The following is a 20,737-nucleotide window of genomic DNA, read 5'->3' on the forward strand; positions in this document are numbered from 1 at the left end:
GATAGGTGCTGTGGAGGTTGATGAAGTCAAATAATACCTAGTAAAGTAAAATACCTTATCGCAATGGATGTCCATACCTATTGTACGTCGGGTACCTACCCAGGTACTGGACAGTACATTACATCCATAGGTAAGGTAGGTACAATCTGGGTACCATACCTTCCATTACCCAGGGTATGTATTGTACTGTACTGTATTATTATACTGCCAAGCCCATCTACGCGTGAAGCTTCGAACGCGTCTAAAAGAAAGGCGACGCGTTCCGATGATCGCCATCATGGAACAGCTGGAGCTAGTTATAGACGCCAATATACAGGTCAATTTGGCAGTATGGACATCGGACAACCAACGATCCCCAACACATCTCATATTAAATACATCGTCCTGATCATTTAAGCATATTTCACTGTCATCTCTCTGCTAATATTAGCTGTGTATGTTGTCTTGTGGGTTACCATACTACCGAATTACTCTACCTCGTTTATCACTCGCCGTGATGGTCAGTCCTACGGGCGTCAAGCGCAATGCCAATCATCTTGCTACACCAGATGGCGGCAACAAGAAACCCAAAGGAAAGGGCAGTATCACTTCCTTTTTTGGTCCCCCCCAAAAAACGAAATGCGCAGACCTGAAGCCTCAGACTTCGTCACCCAATTTCGATAAGAAGAAGTGGGTGGCATCATTGACCTCGGAGCAGAAAGAATTGCTTCAACTCGAAATTGACACTTTGGAAGAGAGCTGGCTAGCACAGCTTAAGGAAGAAGTGGTGTCCCCGGAGTTCCTAGCTTTGAAGCGCTTTCTCCAGAAGGAAAAGCAATCTGGTGCAAAAATCTTCCCCCCGGAAAAAGACATTTACTCTTGGTACAGTTGATCCCATCAATTTATCACAGAAACTCTTGTTTTTTTCGCAGTTCTTACAGTCTTTTTTGCTGACAGTTTGGTGTGTTGTCCAGGTCTCGATTTACACCCTTGCATTCGGTAAAGGTGGTCATTGTCGGGCAGGATCCGTACCATAATGTCAATCAGGCTCATGGTTTGGCATTCTCCGTTCTTCCTCCAACCCCTGCTCCTCAGTCTTTGGCAAATATCTATACTTGCCTCAAAAATGATTATCCTTCTTTCGAGCGACCTCCAAATAAAGGTGGACTTCTCACGCCGTGGGCCGAGCGTGGAGTGTTGATGCTCAACACCTGTTTGACGGTCCGCGCTCACTCAGCCAATAGCCATTCGAACAAAGGATGGGAAAAGTTTACACAGAAAGCTCTGGACACCGTGGCTAGGGTGCGATCCCGTGGGGTGGTCTTTCTTGCATGGGGCACCCCGGCCGGGAAACGTGTAGGGGCAATCAATCGAGACAGGCATTACGTGTTACAATCAGTACATCCAAGTCCACTGAGTGCACACAGGGGCTTTGTAAGTCAATTGTATCCACGCCATTACAATTCTAACACGCTAACTAAAATTAAACGTAGTTGAACAACGGGCATTTCAAGAAATGCAATGAATGGCTTGCGGAAAGATACGGGGAAGATGGGATCATTGATTGGAACTTGACCCCAAAGACAAATGCCAATGCTCCCAGTGCCGCACTGCAAAATACCACACCTGAAAAGAAGTCCTCGAAATCCCAGCCGCCTGAAGAGAAAGATAAAGAACCACCCCACGCTGACAGTGATGACGATGAATTTGAGGATGATGATATTGATGCCGTTGAAGCCTTAGCTGCTGCAGAATCTGCAGACCAAGCAAACCCCAAGAGTGGATGAAGTGAAGCATCAATGATCTTCCGAGTTATGATTAAAGATCTACTCTTGATTTATTTTTATTTTCATTTTTGGTTCATTTCCTTCAATTGGCAGGCTTGCATGGAGTAAGTTAGTGTATCAGCAAAGGTACCATTGAGTTTTGTAAGGTTTAACTTTTAATTCCATGGCGTATGCGATCTTGATGTCACTGGGTAAAATCTACATAGGGCTGCACTAGATACAGGTACATCCGGGTAGGCGTGGCCATAACAGCTTCCAGCAAAGGCAAGGTCCTGTTTCAACTATGGAATAGGAGTGGTGGCTATCATTTCAAATAGTTTGACATGGAACCAAATCAGTTAACTGACGTCTGGCAGGAAAGGTATCAACCGAGGATGAGAATTTTCAACTTGAGAAAATCCAGGATACGGACTATATAGGCTTCAATGGCAAACATGTTTCCGGGAAATGTCTACATGGGTTCAAGGCAGGTAAATCCAGGGATTGAGTCACGTTTTAAAAATCAATGTTTTAGAATTTTGTGCTTGTTCTTTTTACATTTCTACAAGTTGCTAGCATGAAATTTGTATATTTTCATATGTGCGAGATCCTCATGGCCTACTTAGATATGGCAGTATAGGAAATTTCGACACGGCAGCCCGGGAGCTCTGCGCAGAATAAACAGTTGAACCCAATGACAAGGGGAGATGAGGACGAAATTCAGCAGATCGATTTGAGTTCGCTAGAATACAGTGCTATATGGAAACTAAATCTTGGAAATTGAATCCAAGTTTACAGTTCATCGTGTCCCTCCTTGTCGCCGGTAGCAGCAGGAGCCTCAGTTTGGCTGGATGAGGCAGGAGAAGCCGAGGCATCATCATCACCTTCCTTGGCTTGCTCAGCGCCGGCGGCGACGCCATCAACCTGATGCTTGCCGTTTTCCTTGACGAACTCGGCGAGGTCTTCCACGGAACGGGATCCGGCGTACTCGACCGGGGAGTCTTTGGCGCCAGCGGGGTAAAGCTTGATGGTGGGGAATCCGGTTATGGAATCAGGCACATCGTTCGCAGTAGCGTCGATCTTGGCAATGGTAACCTTGTCGGCAACGTTGGCATAGAGACTTGCAAGCTCGTCATACTTAGGAGCAAGACTGTTCCGATATGGTTAGATACATGGTAAATGAAACCTCGAGGGATGAACTTACGCCTTGCAGTGTCCGCACCACGGCGCGTAAAACTCGAGAAGAACATCCTTATCGTTGTCCAGGATGAGCTCCTTGTAAGAGCGGGCCACAACGACAGTCACAGGGCCTTCCTGGGTCTCTGGAACAGGCTCAGACTTGATGCTAGGCTCAACCTTGTTGTCAAGAACATCCTGGATGAATTTACCGACGTCCTTGGCGTTAATTTCCTTGTTCTGGTCGAAGGGGTATTTGGCATTCTTTGCAGGGTCCTGGATGGCGAACGAAGGAAACTGCTCGGGATTCAGGTTCAGGTTCCCAGCGTGAGCGCCGAATAGCTTAGCGTCAATGGTAGCGATGTTAATGGCACCCTTGTGCTTCTGGGCAATGGGCTTGAAGGCTTCGGTGAACTGCTCCCGTTCTTCCTTGGTCTCCGCGAATATGTATGCCAATGGGACTCCAGCCTTAGATTTTGAAGTTGCACGTTAGAACTAAAACTATAATGACTGGAAACCCCATGTGGTTTAGTCAAGTACTTACCGTGATGTAGCCGGAGTAAGTCTCAGGTCCGATTTCTCCAACAAGAGGGGTGCTAGCAGATTTCACCCAGTTAAGGACGGCCTCTTGGTCCAATACACCATCGTAAATCGCCTTCTTCTCATCAAAGTCTTTGTAGAGGACAACCGAGGGTTGCTTTACACCCTCAGCCTTGGCAATTTCCGCATCGCTTGCGGCCGCAAAAAGGTAATTGTCCCTCTGAGACTCGGCGAAAGTGGTAAAAGCTTCGTTCGACGCCTTGTCGTCAGAAGCGAAGTAACCGATAACCACGATCTTGTCCAAGGACTTTACGGACTCAATGTTGTCTTCGGTCACTGTTGACACAGCGGGGAGCGACTGCTTGACCATGTAGGAAATAATACTGAAGTATTACACGAGTCAGTTTCACATTAAACCGTATGAAAGGTGTCCTGGTACGAAGTGGTTAACTTACGCCTCTGACTGGCGAGCGCCTTGGTAAGGCTTGGGAGATTCAACGCCACGGAAAATCTTCATGGTCGGATAACCCTCGATGCCATATTCTCTGCAAAGATCTTCTTCTGCGGTGCAGTCGACCTTGACCAGTGGAATATCCTTGCTCTTCAATTCCGTAGCCGCTTCCTCATACTTGGGAGCGAGAGCCTTGCAATGGCCGCACCAGGGAGCGAAGAACTCGGCCAGCACGAGGTCATGTCCCTTAATGAAGTCTTTAAAAGTATCCTGCGTCAAGGAAACGACGTCGGATTTGGTTTCTGTGGCAGAGACTACCGAAGTAGCTCCTAAGAGGCTCAAAGCCCAGGGTGCGAAGGAGCGCATGATTTCGTAACGACGCGTGATACAAACAAGAGGGAGGGGGGAAAAAAGAAAAGAAAATACAAACAGATAAATAAATAGAAACTGTAAAAAGGGGTTTTCTTTTGTCGCTTTTTCGGAGCAGAACACACAGTCCCGGAGGTATTCAACCAGTTGTAGACCTATAGAGGGTTCAAAGAGGCAGGTCAAGAAGAGCAGAGGAGATGGTGACGGCGTGAATGGATCATTAAGTAAGGCTGAGAGAGGCGATGAGGACAGTTTGTTCTTTCTGCAGTCACCTGGCAGCAGAGCTTCCTGAGTGGCTCCGCCAGGGCCCCGCTCGATGCAGTAAGGGATTGCCCTGGCTTAGCGGATGTATGACTAGTAGTACTACATATTTTGCTACTACATAGTTTACATCATACTGGTAAAATGTGTCCTTGTTGTCTGCGGGGATCGACATTTCAGGATCCTTGGGATTGGCTGATCGATACTATTATGCATTTATCCATGGTATTCTATAGGTTAGCTAACGGGTGGGCCATTCACCAGAAAACTACCTACATAACTACAGTACGGCCTACTTACCTAGGTAGGTACGTATGTAGGAAGGTAGGCACCCTGTAGATTTCGAGTTTTTTTCTTGCTCGGCTGTGACTGTAAGACAGCCCTGGATGGGATTTCCTGAACGTGTTGCTCACTAGGTCTGGTGACATGGAATTCGGCCCCAGAATAATTGAGGCGGTGTTCAGGGTATGATTCTCTCAATACAAGTACCATTTACCTAGATGTCAATGCAATAGGGAGAACATAATAACAGTACAGTATTATTATTATTAGTTTATTATGGTTACCATGCTGTAACGCATAGCTAGATGCCTACCTACCTAGGTAGAAGTAGGGGCATAACCTAGTACCTCCCTAAGGTCCTAAGGTACCTCCTAGATACATATGGACAAGCTTATGCGCCGCCCTTTTCTTGTATTGATGTATATATATATTATTATTGAATTATTGATGGATCAGTTGTTACTTAATAAGGTACCCACCTACGTACATAGGCGTGCCGAAGATACGGAGTACAGTACCACTTGATACATGGCGGATATACAAATAAAACCCAGCCAGTACCTTCCTATCCACTTGAATACCAGATATCGGGTTTCCCCACACCGTCGATTTTTATGCTCCGCCCATACGTAATGATGTAGTAGTCTAGATACCTACAGAGTACAGAAGGCATATTGTATAGGACCCTAGCTAGGTAGTAGGAATGAAAAAGATCTGTGGTATAGAGCATCCAAGCGAGAAATGGACATCTAAAGTAGGCTGTGATGAATATCGATATAGTTTTCCTGCCATGAGTTTTATTCACGGGTATTTGAACCTCGAAGTATATTTTTACTCTGCAGGCAAGATAAAAACCCAGTACTCGTACTGTGAGACGCATGAAGACAATGTCTGTCGTACAATAGTCGTCAAGTAGACACCCACCCATCAGACTTCTTTTATATTTCCTTTTACTGGTCCACCACTTCGTTCTCGTATAGGGGATCCATGTGAGGGATAGTCCCATACCCAGATGCATCGACGTCCTGCCTACCACCTAGTTCTGCGGCCAGTTCAAGTGCATCGCGTTTACCTCGTTCCACATCCACGAGAAGCATAAGTGGCAGTGGAAGGAATACGAGAACTGCCAAAAACACGAACGCGGGTCGAATTTCCCCGTAGCGGTCGGTGATGAGGCCAACAATCGCGGGCCCAAAGATACTCGAGCCCTTGTCGGTTATGGCATAAAGGGCATAAAACGCTGCTTCATAGCCCGGGGGAATCAGTTCCCCGAAGAAGCTTCGACAATATGACGATAGCCCGCCCATAACAAGCCCGTATACAGCACCTAGCGGAAACATTTCCCATGGCTGTTGAAGGCCAAGGAATCCCATTGCCTTGATAGTCGGTATGAAACCCAAGAGACCATAAAGTGGAACCGCCTCGAAAAGAATAATGCATGCGATTATGGTTTGCGAGGCTCGTAGATTTAACAACCGCGACACGTAGCTCCAACCGAATGCACCAAGCAATCCTGAGGACATGGCGATCACGTTGATCATGCCCAATGCCGCAGGCTGCATGTTGAGCTGTGTTTTTGCAAAGAGCACGGCTGTTCCACTGACAGTAGCAATGCCATCACTGAGAAGGAACCAGGCGGCCAGGAACAACATAATGTCTTTCAGGTGTCGAGTTCGCATTGCTGTCCTAGCGAGCGACCTCCAAGCATAGGCCATGTAGCCAAGCCATGAGCGACGATGCTTCCCATCACGAGCAGGTGGCAATGGCGGACCTGGACGAGAACGGAGCCAAAGTGATGCCGGTATGGTGAACACGAACCACCACACACCAACCAGAAATAGGGCAAGGCGCAGCGAGAACGTAGTCTGGTGGGTACTGATGACGACAAGGATAGATATTATTTGCAGAATCACTGCACTAATATAGCCTATACCAATTCCATAAGAGGATATCTGAGTAGAGATATTCAGCGCTTGAGAGATACCCGTAGGGTTGGTCGAACCCAATGCTAATTTTGTTCCATCGGTTTGGTCATGTCGGAGTAATGATGACGTTGCATCGTTGATCTGGGGTCCGTCATTGCTAAAGGCAGGCGAAGGATGGCGAGCAGATGGTAGGACTTCACTAGCTTTGCTGCCCAGTACAGACGGGTGATGGCGGACTAGAAGGGGCAAAAACGAGTTCAAGAGCACAAATGACGCCCCAAAACAGGTATTGGCTATTATTGCCAATAGCCCACCAAGAAGATAAGCCTTTGGTGCCACAGACAGAAATAACATCATGGAAATGGACCCAATAAAGGCGAATGTCACCAAGAACATTTTGCGATAGCTTCCGTGGTCTGCAGCACCTGACATTGATATGATCAAAATCGCTTGGATAAGTACACTCACTGAGAACGTATACATTGCGAAGCTTGCGGTGTTTATTTCCAAGCCAAGTATATAAATCACACACTGGCTGGAACCTGGCACATCTGGCTTCTCATGTATCGATGTTTGCTGGGAAGGCTTCCAGGATGCAGTACATGGAGTGACCTTGTCCGACAAGAGAACACCACGATCTCGGGACATTTGTTCCAACGTAATGGGGAGAAAAGAGCCTAGAAAAATCGATGCCATCAGATAATGAATGGGCCTCGAATAATCCCAGGATTATAGCTTCGAGAATACCACATACCCATAGCACACACCGTAAAAACCTCCGCCGCCCAGCTGTAGCTATACCATCCTGCGAGCTCCATCTTGCTGGTTGGCCGTGTATCATCGCCCGGATACTGCGGACGCAGAGGCCCTGCCTCCGTAACCTCCTCTCGTGGCATATCAACTCCAGCCCGATTCATGGAGGGATTATCATGTCTAGAAGAGAATTAAAAAGGCAGTTGTTTGAATCGATAAAATGAAATTTGAGATTCGATAAGTGAAAGCAGATATTCAGGGATCTTATGAACTACATGGTGGAACGAGAAAAAGCAAAAAGGTGTCAGCTCATCTCAAAAACAGTTTAATGATGCTAGCACAGAGGCAGGTCTACCTTTTGAGTCTTTTTTGTGAAGTGGCCAGCTATTCCGGATGGCCGACTATGAGAGCCTAGGTAGAACTCAAGACATTCAACACAAGAACTACTTAGAAAGGCAGCGAGAGGTGTAGACTGGGGTAGTAGGTAGCTAGTCAATGAAAGGTTCATACCTAGGTAGGTATTAATTAGTAGTATTGTTGAGAGACAGCTGGAAAAGAGGGTGTGGAGCTATGAATCCCGGGAAGCTATGGTTCTCTACCCCCAGCTAAGCTAACCCACCTAGGATAGGTCCATAAGGTATGTACCTTAGTAGTAATGGTATCACTTCCCGTATTATGACAATACCTAATACCTTACCTAGGTATGGATCTGGTACCTTGGATAAAAGTTGACCTCTAGACAATAATACTGACGGGACCCGGGCGCGAAACAAGGTGCTGTAAAATACCAAGGCATCAAGGCATCAAGTCTCAGCCACTGAGGCTGGTCTGGTGCTCGTGCATTTGCGTCGCATCGCGCCGGCTTCATCGATAATCAGTCCATCGTCTCTCTGAAATACACCGGATGTTTATCAGACTTTGGCATGCACTGGTGAGTGTGTCCCTTTTATGTCTTTGTTTTTTTTTTTTTTTTTTAAGACAAACCCTCTATATGCTGTTAGTGTATGTCCTCAATAATTTACCTTGACATCACTACGACCCCCGCTTTATTCTTTTCATCTCCAGCATCCCCTTTCATACCTTCGCCCTCCTGTCCGAAAGATATTGAGCATTGCTTTTCTTCTACACCAGTGTCTTTCAATTTTACAACTCAAAGTTTCGCTTTGAATGCCCGTCGCCTATTTTGAGAATTCAGTCCAGCCACCACCTTTATCAGAAGCAATCGCATTATTTTGACGCCGAAAAGCTTTTTTTATTTCGCAAACTATCCCGATACCCATTGGGCATTCGCACGCCCGACTAGTCCGATATTGTGTCGCTTATTTGCATCATCGTCACGGTTGCTAAAAAAAACCAGCGTTTCCCGCACCGGTAAACAATATACATGGCATTACGCTAAGAAATCCGGTTCAACCTTTGTATATTATCAGGTTCCCTTCCCGCCTCAGCGCCGGCTTGTTGGTGCTCTAAATAGCACCTCCATTAGGTCGCTCACCCTTTGCCGTGCAGAGGGCAAAGGAGGGGAGGGCTAAACAGGGACAAACAGACCATATCCAACGATCTGTGTCTAGACATGCCGGGCGTCGTCATGGACAATGCCAATATCGGTGGAGCCAAACAGGGTGTCCATGGTCTTGAAAATGGCCTCTCGACTTCCTTCGAGGGTATTGAGGCAGCTGTCGGTTCCGCCAGATTACAAAACGGCTCGGCTTATATCAATGGAGCTAGAAAACCACTTGATGGATCTAATCAGGCATCCGCAGCTGGAGCAGTTTCAACCATAACTAAGGATCTGCCTGAGTTGACACATATAACCCAGGGATTTTTTCCATTCACAACTTTGGTCAATAGATCGGTACAGCAATGCTGGAATGATTTATCAGACCTGGTTACAGAATTGGCAGAGATCCAAGTTTCCCCTCAAGATCACGCTTCGTCCACAAATTCCTTCAACGCAAAGTCACCAGGAAACCAATGCTCAGAAAATGTGCACAAAAAGCTTCGAATGTTGGAATTTGCTCATGGTAAACGGGCCGAATTCATTAAGCTTCTCGTCCTATCCCAATGGAGTCGGCATGCGGTCGATGTCAGTAAACTAATTGACCTTCAAAGTTTCATCCGTACGCGCCATCAAGCATATGTCGGGGCTCTCCAATGGGTTGGGGATATGAAAAGAGACCTAGTCAGAGCACAGGTGGCAAACCCGGATCTGAGAACGGCTTTGGAAGTATTGTGTAAGGGAAAGGTAGCAGCCATGTCAGATGTAAGTTCTTCATCCCGTTAAATGGCATCGTTTTGGTTTCTGAAACTTGCGTCTTAGCTCGGGTATAAACCGCCTAAGCCTTTAAGTGTGAAAGCCACTCTCAAAAAATTACAAAAAATCAACAGAATCATTAGTGTGAGATTGTCGCTTCATGATGCGGTTCCTCGTGCCTTTCAGACTTACCTCGTACACGATGGCCGAGTCACATTCTTTGTACCAGCAGAATTCGAGCTTGACCTTTCCGTTGGTGAAGACGACAAATCCTCTCAATTTTTCTTTGTTGACATTCGCTTTCTTTTTTCCCCGTCTTCTCCCATCCCCAAGGGTCGAATTCTTAACGAACTCGATGCCAAGATTAACGACGTACTTCGGGATAAGGGCCTTTCCGGGTGTTTCGATTTATTACACAGTCTGGTATTGACCAATAAAATCAACGTTCTTCACAAACAAGCTATTGAGCTGACGAGAGGTCTCTGGTCCGACGTCTTGCGTGTCGAACTGTTACACCGAACATTGGTTGTGCAATACTGGGCCTCGAAACCTGGGGTCAAAAATTGGCTTGAAATCGGTATTAAGAGCGGTCGCCGAGGCGATAACAGTGGCAACAGTCGATGCCACGGAATGCCATATTTGGACTTGCGCTGGATGCGAGGGGGCCAAGAAACTGACAATCGAGATATTGAGTTTGACACGGAAAGCCTTGCAATGGAGAGCATCTTGAGAAGTGCCATTGCACTGCATATCTCGCACATATTGTCCTCAGCATATACCAATATAGGCAGTAATCTACTGTTCTCGACCGGCGTGCTATATTTACGGGCCCAACTTTCTGGGGCCGAACCCGGTGACTGTCAACTCGATGTTCAACTCACGTCTTCCAGACATCTCCGAGTTTCAATTGAGCCGATGTCTGGAGCAAGCATTTTTTCGGCAACTCCCAGTGTTTTGAGTCCAGAGAATGACCGCAGCTCTGATAAATCCGCTATTGACGAGATGGTATCTCGCATCTCTCGACTCCGTTGCATTGCTGCGATAGAGGAGATCGAATCAAATGTTAGGATGCTGGGTTTCGAAACCGTAAGCCCAAGAGGTTTGAAAATTGATGTTCGAAGGTTGTTTCCATCAAATGTTTTGCGATTTTCCTTATTTTCGCATCGCCTTTGGAATCAGAATTGGGTTGTGGCGGCAACGAGCAGCATGGATAATGATAACTGGTGGATGATTCAAGTTCGCCCATCAATACCATCGCAAATCCGTCCCGGTATCAATCCAAGCACCCACGGCACGTCAATCCTTCGGTCAACTCAAGTGGTCAGCACTACATTTCTTACTGCGCAAGAAAAGATGATCTATACATCACTTGCTGATCTAGGGCATTGTCTTACTGGAATTCTGACAGTTTACTCCAATGCTCGATATTTGGCAGAATTACAATGTATCCACTTCTACCCTCCTCTTCAGCGGTTGCAGATCGCAACTGACTTTCGGGTGCCCGATATAATCATTCGCTACAACTCATCAAACCTGCCACCAACTTTCCAGATAGCACTGCCCGCGGGTTTGAAGAAAAAGTCCTTTATAAAGAACACGGTTCGCCTTGCTTTCCATGGAATCGACCCTCGCAAAAACGCTGCCATTGTTGTAGGATATGGCAACTTGCTCGTCTCCTCAAAATCTTTTGGCACATTGGTCGCAAAGTCAGATCATTCCTTGGTTTTCCAACAGAAAGGCAACGGCTTTGCTATACGTCTTCTTGCTCCAGCTGGCCAACCAGTCATCCTTGACCTCATTGAGAAGCTACAAAGACTTGAATGTGCACTTTCTATTCTAGAAACTCTTCGGCAAAAGAAAATGGCGCCTCGATCCTTTTCCTTGTCACGAATTGCTTTCGTTTATGGCCCGGAACGAAATCTTGCCGCCAGTCTTGATATAAAGATTTCTGGCCCTCCATCTCTTGCAGATGTTAATCCTGCTGACATCGTACCAAAGGTGGATCGGCTTTTCCATATACACCTCGGTATCAACTTTGATTTCCCAAATCCCCATCGCCGTATCCAAGAATCCCTGACTGCCATTCTAAACCATTCATCCGCCGATGCAGGTCTAGACTCTGTTGTTGAGATTTTGCCTCTTACACTTCCTTTACTGCTGGCCTTGGATAGGATAACATCTAATCCATCTCACAAAGGAGCATTGAGGGTTCAAATAACAGCTCGCAGTGCGAAGACATTCCAAATACACTACCCTATACAGAGATTTCGGTTTCAATTGATAGCCGGTCAGCATCTGAGCCGTATAGCTTGGATATTGAAAGATGTGAGTGGCTCTCAGGCCAGAAAAGATCAAGATCAACTTGTATCCAAACTCCAGGATGAGTTGTACAATTCAAAGGGCAATGGCTGGAAAGGACTTGGAAATGGAGTGGTCGCAGAAGTTGAAAAAGTCGGAAATCTTATATCTAAACTTGACAGATGTTTTGCGGACGTCGCAGATTGCCCTGGTACAGGTGGTTTGGTGGACAAAGATGGACCCGGGAATCCAACATCCATCAGCCAAGCGACATCAAATCAAGCTGATAGTACTGGGGCGCGCACAAAAGTGAGCATATTTTCTGGCGCAAGTGCTCTTGCGACTAGTCTGACTAGCAGGAATCCCCTTGATGCCTCGAACAATGCCGATGTCATCATGATCGACTAAGGTTGACGATGCCTAGCCTGTTTGACTGAAGCCCTCCGGTGTCTTTTCTTTTCTTTTCTTTTTCTGCCCACCTCTATCTCTTCCCCTGTTCCCTGGCTTTCATATGCCAGTTTTCCCTTTTTTTACCATAGCATGTAAGCGAGGGGTCCATTCCTGGTGGCGTTTTTGTTTAGTATTCTTGCGCCTTGGTTCACGTATCTCTGCGCCTCATGGTTGAAACTACATATATGTCCCATGTGTTCCTTAATGATTACATTCCCTGCGCTCATTATATGCACATCCCAATCCTTTTTTGACACTCTTGAGGATGAAATGTTAATACATTAACGGTTAGTTCATTTTCAAGCACATATATATGACCGGGTAGCTGCTTTTGGGCTTGGGCTCTTATGATAGTAAATCCACACAGCATTATGGCGCTTAGGGGCGGGAGGGGGCAAAAATGAAAGAAAGAAAAGGGCACCCTATCAGTCCTTATTCATTCTTCACATATGTGCACCCCTTAATATATTAAAGCCATGACCGCCGCATGGATATTGGTAATATCACCAATAAGTTGAGATGAGTTCCCCAGTATACCCGTCACTATTATGCCTGCTCCAATGGGCGAGCTCACCAGAGAAGCCAAAAATAAAAGGGAGAAGAGAAAGATGGAGAAAGTGGGAAGGGGGAAGGAAACAGGCACACCTAACCCCCTCAATGACATACTGAATCTGAATTCATCCATCATGATATTGTAGATTCTGTTGAAAAGGTACAAGGAAAAGACATCCGCGCCAATCAAACAATTCACTAGAAGCGCTCTTCTTTCACTTTCCCTCTGTTCTTGGACGCATCGTATTCTAGCCATCGTACCAAAGTCACATCACCATCTGGAACCAGTTTCCCAGGGTTCATCACATGGCATCCTTCGTAGGTCATGCAGAATGGCGCAGCTTCAGCATCTGCCAAGATAAGTCCAGTTGGCAATGGGTATAGCTGCAAGGAAGATGCATAGTCCCACAAAACAGGCCGCAATGAGAGTGGAAAAGGTGATATAGTTCCCTGATCCAATATCGTTTTAACCAGTTTTCGAGCCATCAGTGTTGCTGACATTCCAGAGCCGCCGGGTTTGGCACCTATCTCCCCGGGGGCAATTCCTCCCTGATCTTCTGGTATAGCCGAGCTCATGTCGCTGGCAAGACCATTAACATCTTCGACCATTGCATCATCAGACTCATTAAAGGTGGACCTGGTAGTGACTGCGCTGCGCCTCAGTCTCCCCGAAACATCATCTCGAAAAATGGCAATGTCATGCACAGGCCCGAACAGAGTAAGACGAGATGGATTAGATGTCCAAATAGCCTCACCAATGGGCTCAGTTGAATGGGATCGGTCTAGTTCGGAATTCGCCATGGCAAATGCACGTTTCACTCTAGATGTGAATAGCTCAGGGATAGCCTGGCGCGGAATCACGGAAGCAGCGCCAGCGGAAAATGCTGACGACCATGGGTCATTGTCACCTGGAACGAAGATAAATGTTGAGCGTTGCAACAGAGATGGGAATTCCGACAAGACCACAGCAAGAGAGTCAAAATATTCCTTATACTCAATGCTGCCCGCCTGACCTCCACCGTTGATTGAAGCTTTTTGAACGAAATTCCCAATTAAGATGAAGACAATCGGGCGTTCTGCCAAGGGCAAGTCGTTGTAAAACCCGAGAACCTTTCTAAGTGCATCCAGCATCTTCATGTTGTCAAGATTGACCTCACCCATGACTGCAACTTTAAGTCGAGTAGAAGTCCCTGCATTGCCATTTTCCTCTCGTAGACACTTGGTTTGGATGTTCCTCATGCGCGAACCTCGTGCACGTTCACTCCCAACTCCTAGGAAATCGACCCAGCCAAGCCCACCACTGGAACTGATATCTCCGTTGTTTTGGTGATTGTTTACACCAAGCGAAATCTCCCTTCGCTCGCAAGGTGGGCCACATATGGAGACCCCAACAAATCTACCGCCTATGGCGCCTCCAACTCCAGTATTTCCACCAAGAGTTGATCCTCTAACGCTTTCTTCTTCTTCATAGATACCATCAACAAGGACAATCATCCCTGGCGCAAACCAAACACCATCGTCTGGTATCGCTCGCGCATGATTCAAGTCTAGCGCAACGCTGCCCGTCAAATCTGTAAGAGACAAATCACCTGCAGGGGAGACGGAGAGTAAGCCTAAAAGTAGATGTGAGGTTCCACTCCTTCCGAGAAGATTCGCAATCGGTGTCAGTTTATAACACTGATTTGTCGCAAAGGAGGATGAAGATCGCTGTAACGAATGGCCGCCTGATGAGCCAAGAGATGTTTGGAAAGAGTCATTGCGTAGCAAGCGTTGGTAGACAAGATTATATCGATCTCGAAAAAGAGCCGTTTTGTGGGAAGGAGGCGGGAACAAAGCAGGCTTTGATTTTATGGTCTCAAAATACTTCTTGTCGGCGTTATATGTCAGCCGTGGAAGATCAAATGCTTCGACCACTTTGATCCAGTTTCTTGGGTGCAATGAGAAGTCCTGGTCATCGTAATCTTTCTCTTCCAAGGTTGTTGAAGAGGAAAGTGACTGTAATCTGCCGCTGTTCAATTCAGAACGCCTGTTCGTGATCGCCATAGGACTCTCGTCAGTAATAATCCTCCCAGCCACAACTCTGCCACCACTCATACTGCCTTCTAGGGTCTGTAAAATGGCTTTCAACGATGCCCCCTTCCCTTCTTCAACAATAACGCCGCCTCCGGCCTTCTTCCAGCTTTTGGCAACTTCATCCAAAACTCGTTCTGCAAGACCTTCTTCGCGCCATCCTGAACCGCAGTTCTTTCCCACAAAGACAGCTAGCGTTTGGAGTGCCGATGATGAAATTGTCAAGTTATGTTTCCGAGTAAATGTGCGAAACGCTACAGGACGAAGAGTAGAAGGGGGGAGTAAGATAGGTAGTATTGACGTCTTCGTGGCAAGTGGATTGGACTTCGTCATGCGAAAAGGACGTGCTGGAGTTCCAAACCCTGGCGATGATGAAGGGATTGGATCGGAAGCTGTCATAATTTGAGCCCCGAATGCCCCAGCTTGGCTTGGTTTCTTGTCCATCACGATTCTTTGCCCGACTTGAAAGGACGTTCAAGTTCAACCCTTTCGAGGATTTTATAGGCTTTCTAGAGTAAAAAATCCAGCAATTGACAAGACAAGATATCTAGAAGTCAAAAAGAGAAGACAGTTTCTCAGTGCCCTTAACTTCAAGTCAAACTTCAAGGCAGAAGCAATGTAGTAATATGGCCGTATAAACCGCCTAAAAGAGGAATATTAGAGTGTAGAAACCGTTCGACGCGTGATGCCACGCTCCGCACACGCGACCCGCGACTGCTCCGAGAAACTCCCCTGCTGAAGTACGGAGTAGTTTACACTATATTCTTTCTCCCATCACTGGATTCTCTATTTGTTTGCTCCGTCTTATTTATTTTGACTCTCTACACCATTGGAAACTCCTCTTTGTTCCTAATTTCCTGACTTTTGTCTTGAACTGCTTGGTCTAGGTCAACCAGTGTCACCTCTGGAAGCCACTACGGATCCGAAACTCTGAAAGTCGGCGTCATGTGTAAAGCTGACCAACTTGAGGCGAAAAATAAACCCCCGGGGGGCACTAGTGAGGATATACGATCACATCTGGAGGAACTAAGCACTCGAGCTGCAGCAAAAGATGCCATCAAAGACTTCAATGCAGCGGCTGAACTCTACTCAGAGGCAACGGAACTCCAGGCTGAGCTCAATGGCGAACTCTCGCTAGATAACTCTGATCTACTTTTCGCCTACGGTAAGGCGCTATACAATGTTGCTGTGAGCAAAAGCGATGTTCTCGGGTCGAAGGTAGCTGGAGAGCCTTCAGCTCAGTCGACCAATCCACCGGCAGGAAATTCCATTTCTGCTGAGCAAACAGCAGCTGGTGGCAGCCTTGTTCAAAGCACCACTGTTAGCGGGCTGGCTAAGAAAGGTGCCGACGAGAGTGAAACGGCCCAATCTGACGGGAAGGAAAACAAGCCCTACTTCCAGTTCACCGGCGATGAGAATTTTGACGACTCGGAATCCGAAGGCGAGTACGATGATCAGAAAACCGGCGGCGGTGATGAGGATGAAGACGACTTTGCCAATGCTTTCGAAGTCCTTGACCTGGCCCGTATACTTTACCATAAAAAGCTAAACGCTGCAGAGGAAGATTCTGGGAAAGGGAAGTTTACCGAACTGCCCTCCGATGTTAAGCACATCAAAGAGCGTCTTGCAGACACGTACGATTTGCAAGCTGAGATTTCACTCGAGGCCGAGAGGTTTAAGGATGCTGTCACCGATCTCAGAACAGCGCTTGAGCTAAGACAATCTCTCTTCTCAATAGAGGATCCTGCCGTTGCCGAATGCCACTATAAGCTTTCACTCGCCCTAGAATTCAGCTCTGTTAACAAGCCAGCCGATTATACTGGGGAAGATAATGAGAACCAAAGCACTGTCGACGAAGAGACGAGGAAAGAAGCTGCCACTCAAATGGAGATGGCCATTGAGAGTTGCCAGATTAGAATAGCTCAAGAGCAAAAGAGGCTGGATAATGATTATTCAAATGATGAGGACAAGGCCACAGCGATGAAAAGGAAAATAGCCAACGTCAAGGATATCGTCGCCGACATGGAACAAAGGGTAGGTCTCCCCAAGGAATGCCGACGGAATACATGTGGCAATTACTTATCTTTTGTGCCTTTGATGTAGCTCATCGACCTCCGTCGTCCACCGGTGTCACTTGAAGAGCAGGACCAAAAAAGTGAGGCTGTTCTAAAAGGCATCCTTGGTCAGATCGTTGGTCAATCGCCTGTTCAGCAAAAGGCCAAGCTAGATGCAGTTGCAAAAGATGCGAAAGATCTCTCTGCATTTGTTAAGCGAAAGCCCACCGCTACCAAATCTTCCCCACAGGTCGAATCAACGAACAAACGACCAGCAGAGTCGGCAGATAAGGAAGGCGAAGTAAAACGAACAAGGGTGGTCGATGGTAGTAATTCTGCTTCCTAATTGTGTATTAGTTAATTGATGTTCTGCATCCTCTTGGATGTGCTTCGATGATACCTAGCTGGGGGTTTGGGGGGATGGGGGCTCCTAAGTTGAAGAATGTATATTATGGATACAATACTCCATAGGGCTACGGTATAAACCTGGTTTTTCTTGAAGTGGCTGGTGTGCTTTTAAGGCCTCTAGGAGGCGGATTTATGTAGCAATCGAAAGGAGTAAAGCAAAACACTAGCATACGCTAGGAATGAAATCATATTGTTTGTGGTTATAATACTTTAACGCTCCAAATATTTGAGTACAGAGACTGCACATCCAGAGACGGGTGGGCAGACAGGAGAGTATCAAGGCGTGAGACTCAATGAACGACCAATCAATCAAACCTTCGATTTACTGCGTACTCCGTATGTATTAGGATGATGACTCATGGTTAATTGAGTCCAAACATTGCAGGACGACGGTCGATCTTGCGATTCTTTCGGCGCGTGGCTAGATCTGGGCTCCATATTCCAGCAAATAAATCCTCGCACTCGTCCTCATCTTGGCTGTCAAACTCGACATGGCCATTCAATGGGCTCGGGCCTGTCTCTCCGTGGCTAGATTGATCGAGGGCTGGGGCTGCTTTCGGGCTGATTGTTGATGCGGAGTCCCAGCACGATGTGGTGGTAGTTCTTTTAGTTTCCAAGATGAACTTGCCAACCTTGTACCGCTGCGATTCCTCTTCGGCGGCAACGTACTTCCAGCCAAGTACACTGCCGCAGAAAGCACAACATACATCACTGACAGTATGGGATCCAGTGACTAGCTCGCGCGGTACAGGCTTTTGTATGATGGTATTTTGAAGAGAAGATGTCGGAGAGGATGACCCGCTCACAGAAACAGCGCTCGCAGTAGCTTCTGGGGATACAAGGTAGGCACGGCCATGGCGGCCAGTGAACCCCTTGCTGATGATTTGGGATGTCAGGCAGAGGTCGATCGCACAGCGGGAACAGCGAATATATGAAACATGGCCATCGAGGTATTTTTCAGTTCTCGCTTTACCAGTCGAATGGTTGGCTGTGGTTCTGGGAGAAATGCTCCCCGCATCCTGCTTTGCGTGGAATTCCGTCGGCGAGAGAAGGAATTTGGGAAAGGCAGAAAAGTTGAGCCGAAGCACTTTCGGCATGATTGTTTTTCTTTTCTTTTCTTTCCCCTCCCCTTTTGGATCTTACAGGAATTATCCCTGTATCCACAGCAGAAAGGGTAAAGAGAAAGAAGTGTATGAGTGAACATGGAAGCATTTGATAACTACCTAACTAGTTCAGACATCATGCCGTTGAGGTCATACCGCCGTATATGGTTAGTTACTCGGTAACTAGGTACAGAGAACCAGCCATGGCTTAAGTTATCATACGTTAGGCCCCACTTCGGGCTCTGAGGGTCTCAAAATACTGTAACTGTAGTGAATTGTGCCCAATTATTTGAAAGAAATGAGACAATCCAGTAGGTAGGTGATTAACTAACACTTTCTCCCTTAATAGATACATGTCCATTTAATTATGTGGAATTTTATCACTAGAAGATGCGCTGGAATAACTCCAGGCGAACCTGGGGGTTCCATCTACAATAAAAGTTCTTGTGTCTGGAGAGCAAGAGAGCGTTGCTAAACACTGATGCATAGGGCAAATTCCTTAAACCCAAGCCACGAGATACATTAGGACAGAGTAATACGGGGCACAGCCATGTTTATCATCACAGAGTGCAGCCTTGGATGGTCAAAAACATGATAAAAGAGGGCTTTAGGCGCATTAAAATTCAACAACATATTAGAAAATAGAATATAAAACAATCGTCGACACACAAGAACCTTGACAGCGTAAAACTAAACTTCGGCGCTTAGAAAAAGCCACTTCTCACTGAGCGAAAACTCATCATCGTTATCTGTGATCCAGGGCTTCAATGTGGTCAGGCTAAATCCACACCAGCCCAGGTTCCTCACAGCCTCGAGTTCAGCTGTGTCCTGGGAGCGACGGATACATGCAACTATCTGGGAACAGTCAAAGTTGGATATGCTAGCTAGCTCGAAAAGGGCGATCAACCTGCAATTCGTTGGTGGGATAAGCCTATGCACAAGAAACAGGAGAGGGGTACTGGAAGCTGCATACCCAGTTTTGAGACTATGGCCTAACGTATCTTCCGCAAAGAACACAAACAATGTTCGCTCGCCACTCATGCTTGTCACGAACCCTCGATAGATAGTATCGCCAGTGTAATCCCATAGCTCAGCCCACTCCTGGATTCTCTTACACTCCGGTGCGGTATAGTTTGGCCGAGTCACTTGATGCGCATTCACTCCAAGCGACGCCTGTCTCACGAGTCTCCTCTCACCAAGGAAAACTGCAAACAGTCTGTCGCAGAAGAGCCTCTCACACTCTCCCGGAATGGTATGCGCTGCCTCCCCTTTGTATTCAGGCAGAATATTGCTCGGCCAATTGCTCCCAGCGCTCAGGGCAATGGCATGGTCGAGGGGAGGACTTGAAGAAGAGGGTTTCAGCCCTGAGGGGACCTCAGGGATACCACTGCGCTCCTGTAATCAGAGAATTACCATTAGCAAAGGCCAGTAGTACCATCACAGTGTGCAGAACTTACCGGTCCCCAGCGTAGTGCAGTAATGGAAACCGTCAACCACCAAGGTAGAGGCGTTGACACTGTAACAGCTTGCAAGTACGCTAGTCTGTGGAGTTTTGCTAGTGAGTCGGTGCGACTGGTTGCGATTACTACTGTGGTTATTAAAGTATTTCGCCATGATGATGGTTGCTCAGTGAAGTGTCTTAGAGAATAAGATGGTCTGTACTCTGTATTGCTGGAAAAACTTGGTGGCCAAGGATTATAGGTGAAGGAAGGTTGGTAGGAATTCAATAAAATAGTGTGGGGGGTTGGTATGCAATACAACCAATAGTGGTGTACAATTTGAGGTGATAGGCTTAGCAGTCTGTGTTATTGAGCAATTTTGATATGAAGACTTTGTGGGTACGTTGTGAGATAGTTGATCACAGGAGGTTGAACTCTTATTTTCTTATTTGCGGCAGTAGTTAGTAACTCCGTATTAGTCAGGAGCTTTGTATGTAACTACCTACCTATGTACTCCATACTGTCAGAGAAAATGGACCTTAAATAGACACATTTTTAGCTTAGTGGTATTGTCATTTTTTGACTGAGATGTACTGTACATACGGAC

At 46.7% G+C, this 20,737-nt stretch overlaps 8 protein-coding genes across 8 annotated transcripts; 3 read left to right on the top strand and 5 right to left on the bottom strand.

Moving 5' to 3' along the window:
• The first annotated feature begins 293 nt into the window (after positions 1-293).
• On the top strand, positions 294-2,248 carry ASPWEDRAFT_40965 (uracil-DNA glycosylase). The gene is made up of 3 exons (XM_040835433.1): positions 294-861; positions 954-1,413; positions 1,473-2,248. The coding sequence occupies exons 1-3, from the start codon at positions 497-499 to the stop codon at positions 1,764-1,766; spliced, it is 1,119 nt and encodes a 372-aa protein (XP_040689402.1). The 5' UTR covers positions 294-496; the 3' UTR covers positions 1,767-2,248.
• A 247-nt stretch (positions 2,249-2,495) lies between these two features.
• On the bottom strand, positions 2,496-4,592 carry pdiA (protein disulfide isomerase PDI1). The gene is made up of 4 exons (XM_040835434.1): positions 3,917-4,592; positions 3,466-3,844; positions 2,950-3,389; positions 2,496-2,895 (listed from the first exon to the last, which is right to left on the bottom strand). The coding sequence occupies exons 1-4, from the start codon at positions 4,276-4,278 to the stop codon at positions 2,538-2,540; spliced, it is 1,539 nt and encodes a 512-aa protein (XP_040689403.1). The 5' UTR covers positions 4,279-4,592; the 3' UTR covers positions 2,496-2,537.
• Positions 4,593-5,423: 831 nt separating this feature from the next.
• ASPWEDRAFT_40968 (MFS transporter) lies at positions 5,424-8,051 on the bottom strand. Its single transcript, XM_040835435.1, has 5 exons — positions 8,033-8,051; positions 8,003-8,008; positions 7,858-7,930; positions 7,504-7,773; positions 5,424-7,426 (listed from the first exon to the last, which is right to left on the bottom strand). The coding sequence occupies exons 4-5, from the start codon at positions 7,664-7,666 to the stop codon at positions 5,775-5,777; spliced, it is 1,815 nt and encodes a 604-aa protein (XP_040689404.1). The 5' UTR covers positions 7,667-7,773; positions 7,858-7,930; positions 8,003-8,008; positions 8,033-8,051; the 3' UTR covers positions 5,424-5,774.
• Positions 8,052-9,090: 1,039 nt separating this feature from the next.
• On the top strand, positions 9,091-12,462 carry ASPWEDRAFT_172526 (mediator of RNA polymerase II transcription subunit 14; the record flags this gene model as incomplete). The annotated part of the gene is made up of 2 exons (XM_040830940.1): positions 9,091-9,765; positions 9,823-12,462. 2 exons carry the CDS (start codon positions 9,091-9,093, stop codon positions 12,460-12,462), a joined length of 3,315 nt encoding a protein of 1,104 aa, XP_040689405.1.
• Positions 12,463-13,254: 792 nt separating this feature from the next.
• On the bottom strand, positions 13,255-15,525 carry ASPWEDRAFT_110730 (DNA polymerase epsilon noncatalytic subunit; the record flags this gene model as incomplete). Its single annotated transcript, XM_040828199.1, has 1 exon — positions 13,255-15,525. The coding sequence occupies one exon, from the start codon at positions 15,523-15,525 to the stop codon at positions 13,255-13,257; it is 2,271 nt and encodes a 756-aa protein (XP_040689406.1).
• A 546-nt stretch (positions 15,526-16,071) lies between these two features.
• Positions 16,072-17,526, top strand: ASPWEDRAFT_172528 (SHNi-TPR domain-containing protein; the record flags this gene model as incomplete). Its single annotated transcript, XM_040830941.1, has 2 exons — positions 16,072-17,160; positions 17,230-17,526. The coding sequence occupies 2 exons, from the start codon at positions 16,072-16,074 to the stop codon at positions 17,524-17,526; spliced, it is 1,386 nt and encodes a 461-aa protein (XP_040689407.1).
• Positions 17,527-17,950: 424 nt separating this feature from the next.
• Positions 17,951-18,685, bottom strand: ASPWEDRAFT_28348 (yippee/mis18 family protein; the record flags this gene model as incomplete). Its single annotated transcript, XM_040833125.1, has 1 exon — positions 17,951-18,685. The coding sequence occupies one exon, from the start codon at positions 18,683-18,685 to the stop codon at positions 17,951-17,953; it is 735 nt and encodes a 244-aa protein (XP_040689408.1).
• Positions 18,686-19,381: 696 nt separating this feature from the next.
• Positions 19,382-20,629, bottom strand: ASPWEDRAFT_69036 (ornithine decarboxylase antizyme; the record flags this gene model as incomplete). The annotated part of the gene is made up of 2 exons (XM_040839012.1): positions 20,149-20,629; positions 19,382-20,055 (listed from the first exon to the last, which is right to left on the bottom strand). Exons 1-2 carry the CDS (start codon positions 20,303-20,305, stop codon positions 19,382-19,384), a joined length of 831 nt encoding a protein of 276 aa, XP_040689409.1. The 5' UTR covers positions 20,306-20,629.
• Positions 20,630-20,737: the final 108 nt, after the last annotated feature.

The sequence above is a fragment of the Aspergillus wentii genome, assembly GCF_001890725.1.
Source record: "Aspergillus wentii DTO 134E9 unplaced genomic scaffold ASPWEscaffold_4, whole genome shotgun sequence".
Taxonomy (NCBI): Eukaryota; Fungi; Ascomycota; class Eurotiomycetes; order Eurotiales; family Aspergillaceae; genus Aspergillus; species Aspergillus wentii.

What these genes read in the sequence shown, in the direction of transcription:
- ASPWEDRAFT_40965 (XM_040835433.1), top strand. Translation starts at nt 497, where the DNA reads ATGGTCAGTCCTACGGGCGTCAAGCGCAATGCCAATCATCTTGCTACA. An exon ending in GAAAAAGACATTTACTCTTG is followed by an intron (nt 862 to 953) that starts GTACAGTTGATC and finishes TGTGTTGTCCAG; the next exon opens with GTCTCGATTTACACCCTTGC. An exon ending in TGAGTGCACACAGGGGCTTT is followed by an intron (nt 1,414 to 1,472) that starts GTAAGTCAATTG and finishes AATTAAACGTAG; the next exon opens with TTGAACAACGGGCATTTCAA.
- pdiA (XM_040835434.1), bottom strand. Translation starts at nt 4,278, where the DNA reads ATGCGCTCCTTCGCACCCTGGGCTTTGAGCCTCTTAGGAGCTACTTCG. An exon ending in GGCGCTCGCCAGTCAGAGGC is followed by an intron (nt 3,845 to 3,916) that starts GTAAGTTAACCA and finishes GTAATACTTCAG; the next exon opens with TATTATTTCCTACATGGTCA. An exon ending in TGGTGCGGACACTGCAAGGC is followed by an intron (nt 2,896 to 2,949) that starts GTAAGTTCATCC and finishes ATATCGGAACAG; the next exon opens with TCTTGCTCCTAAGTATGACG.
- ASPWEDRAFT_40968 (XM_040835435.1), bottom strand. Translation starts at nt 7,666, where the DNA reads ATGAATCGGGCTGGAGTTGATATGCCACGAGAGGAGGTTACGGAGGCA. An exon ending in TTTTACGGTGTGTGCTATGG is followed by an intron (nt 7,427 to 7,503) that starts GTATGTGGTATT and finishes CGATTTTTCTAG; the next exon opens with GCTCTTTTCTCCCCATTACG.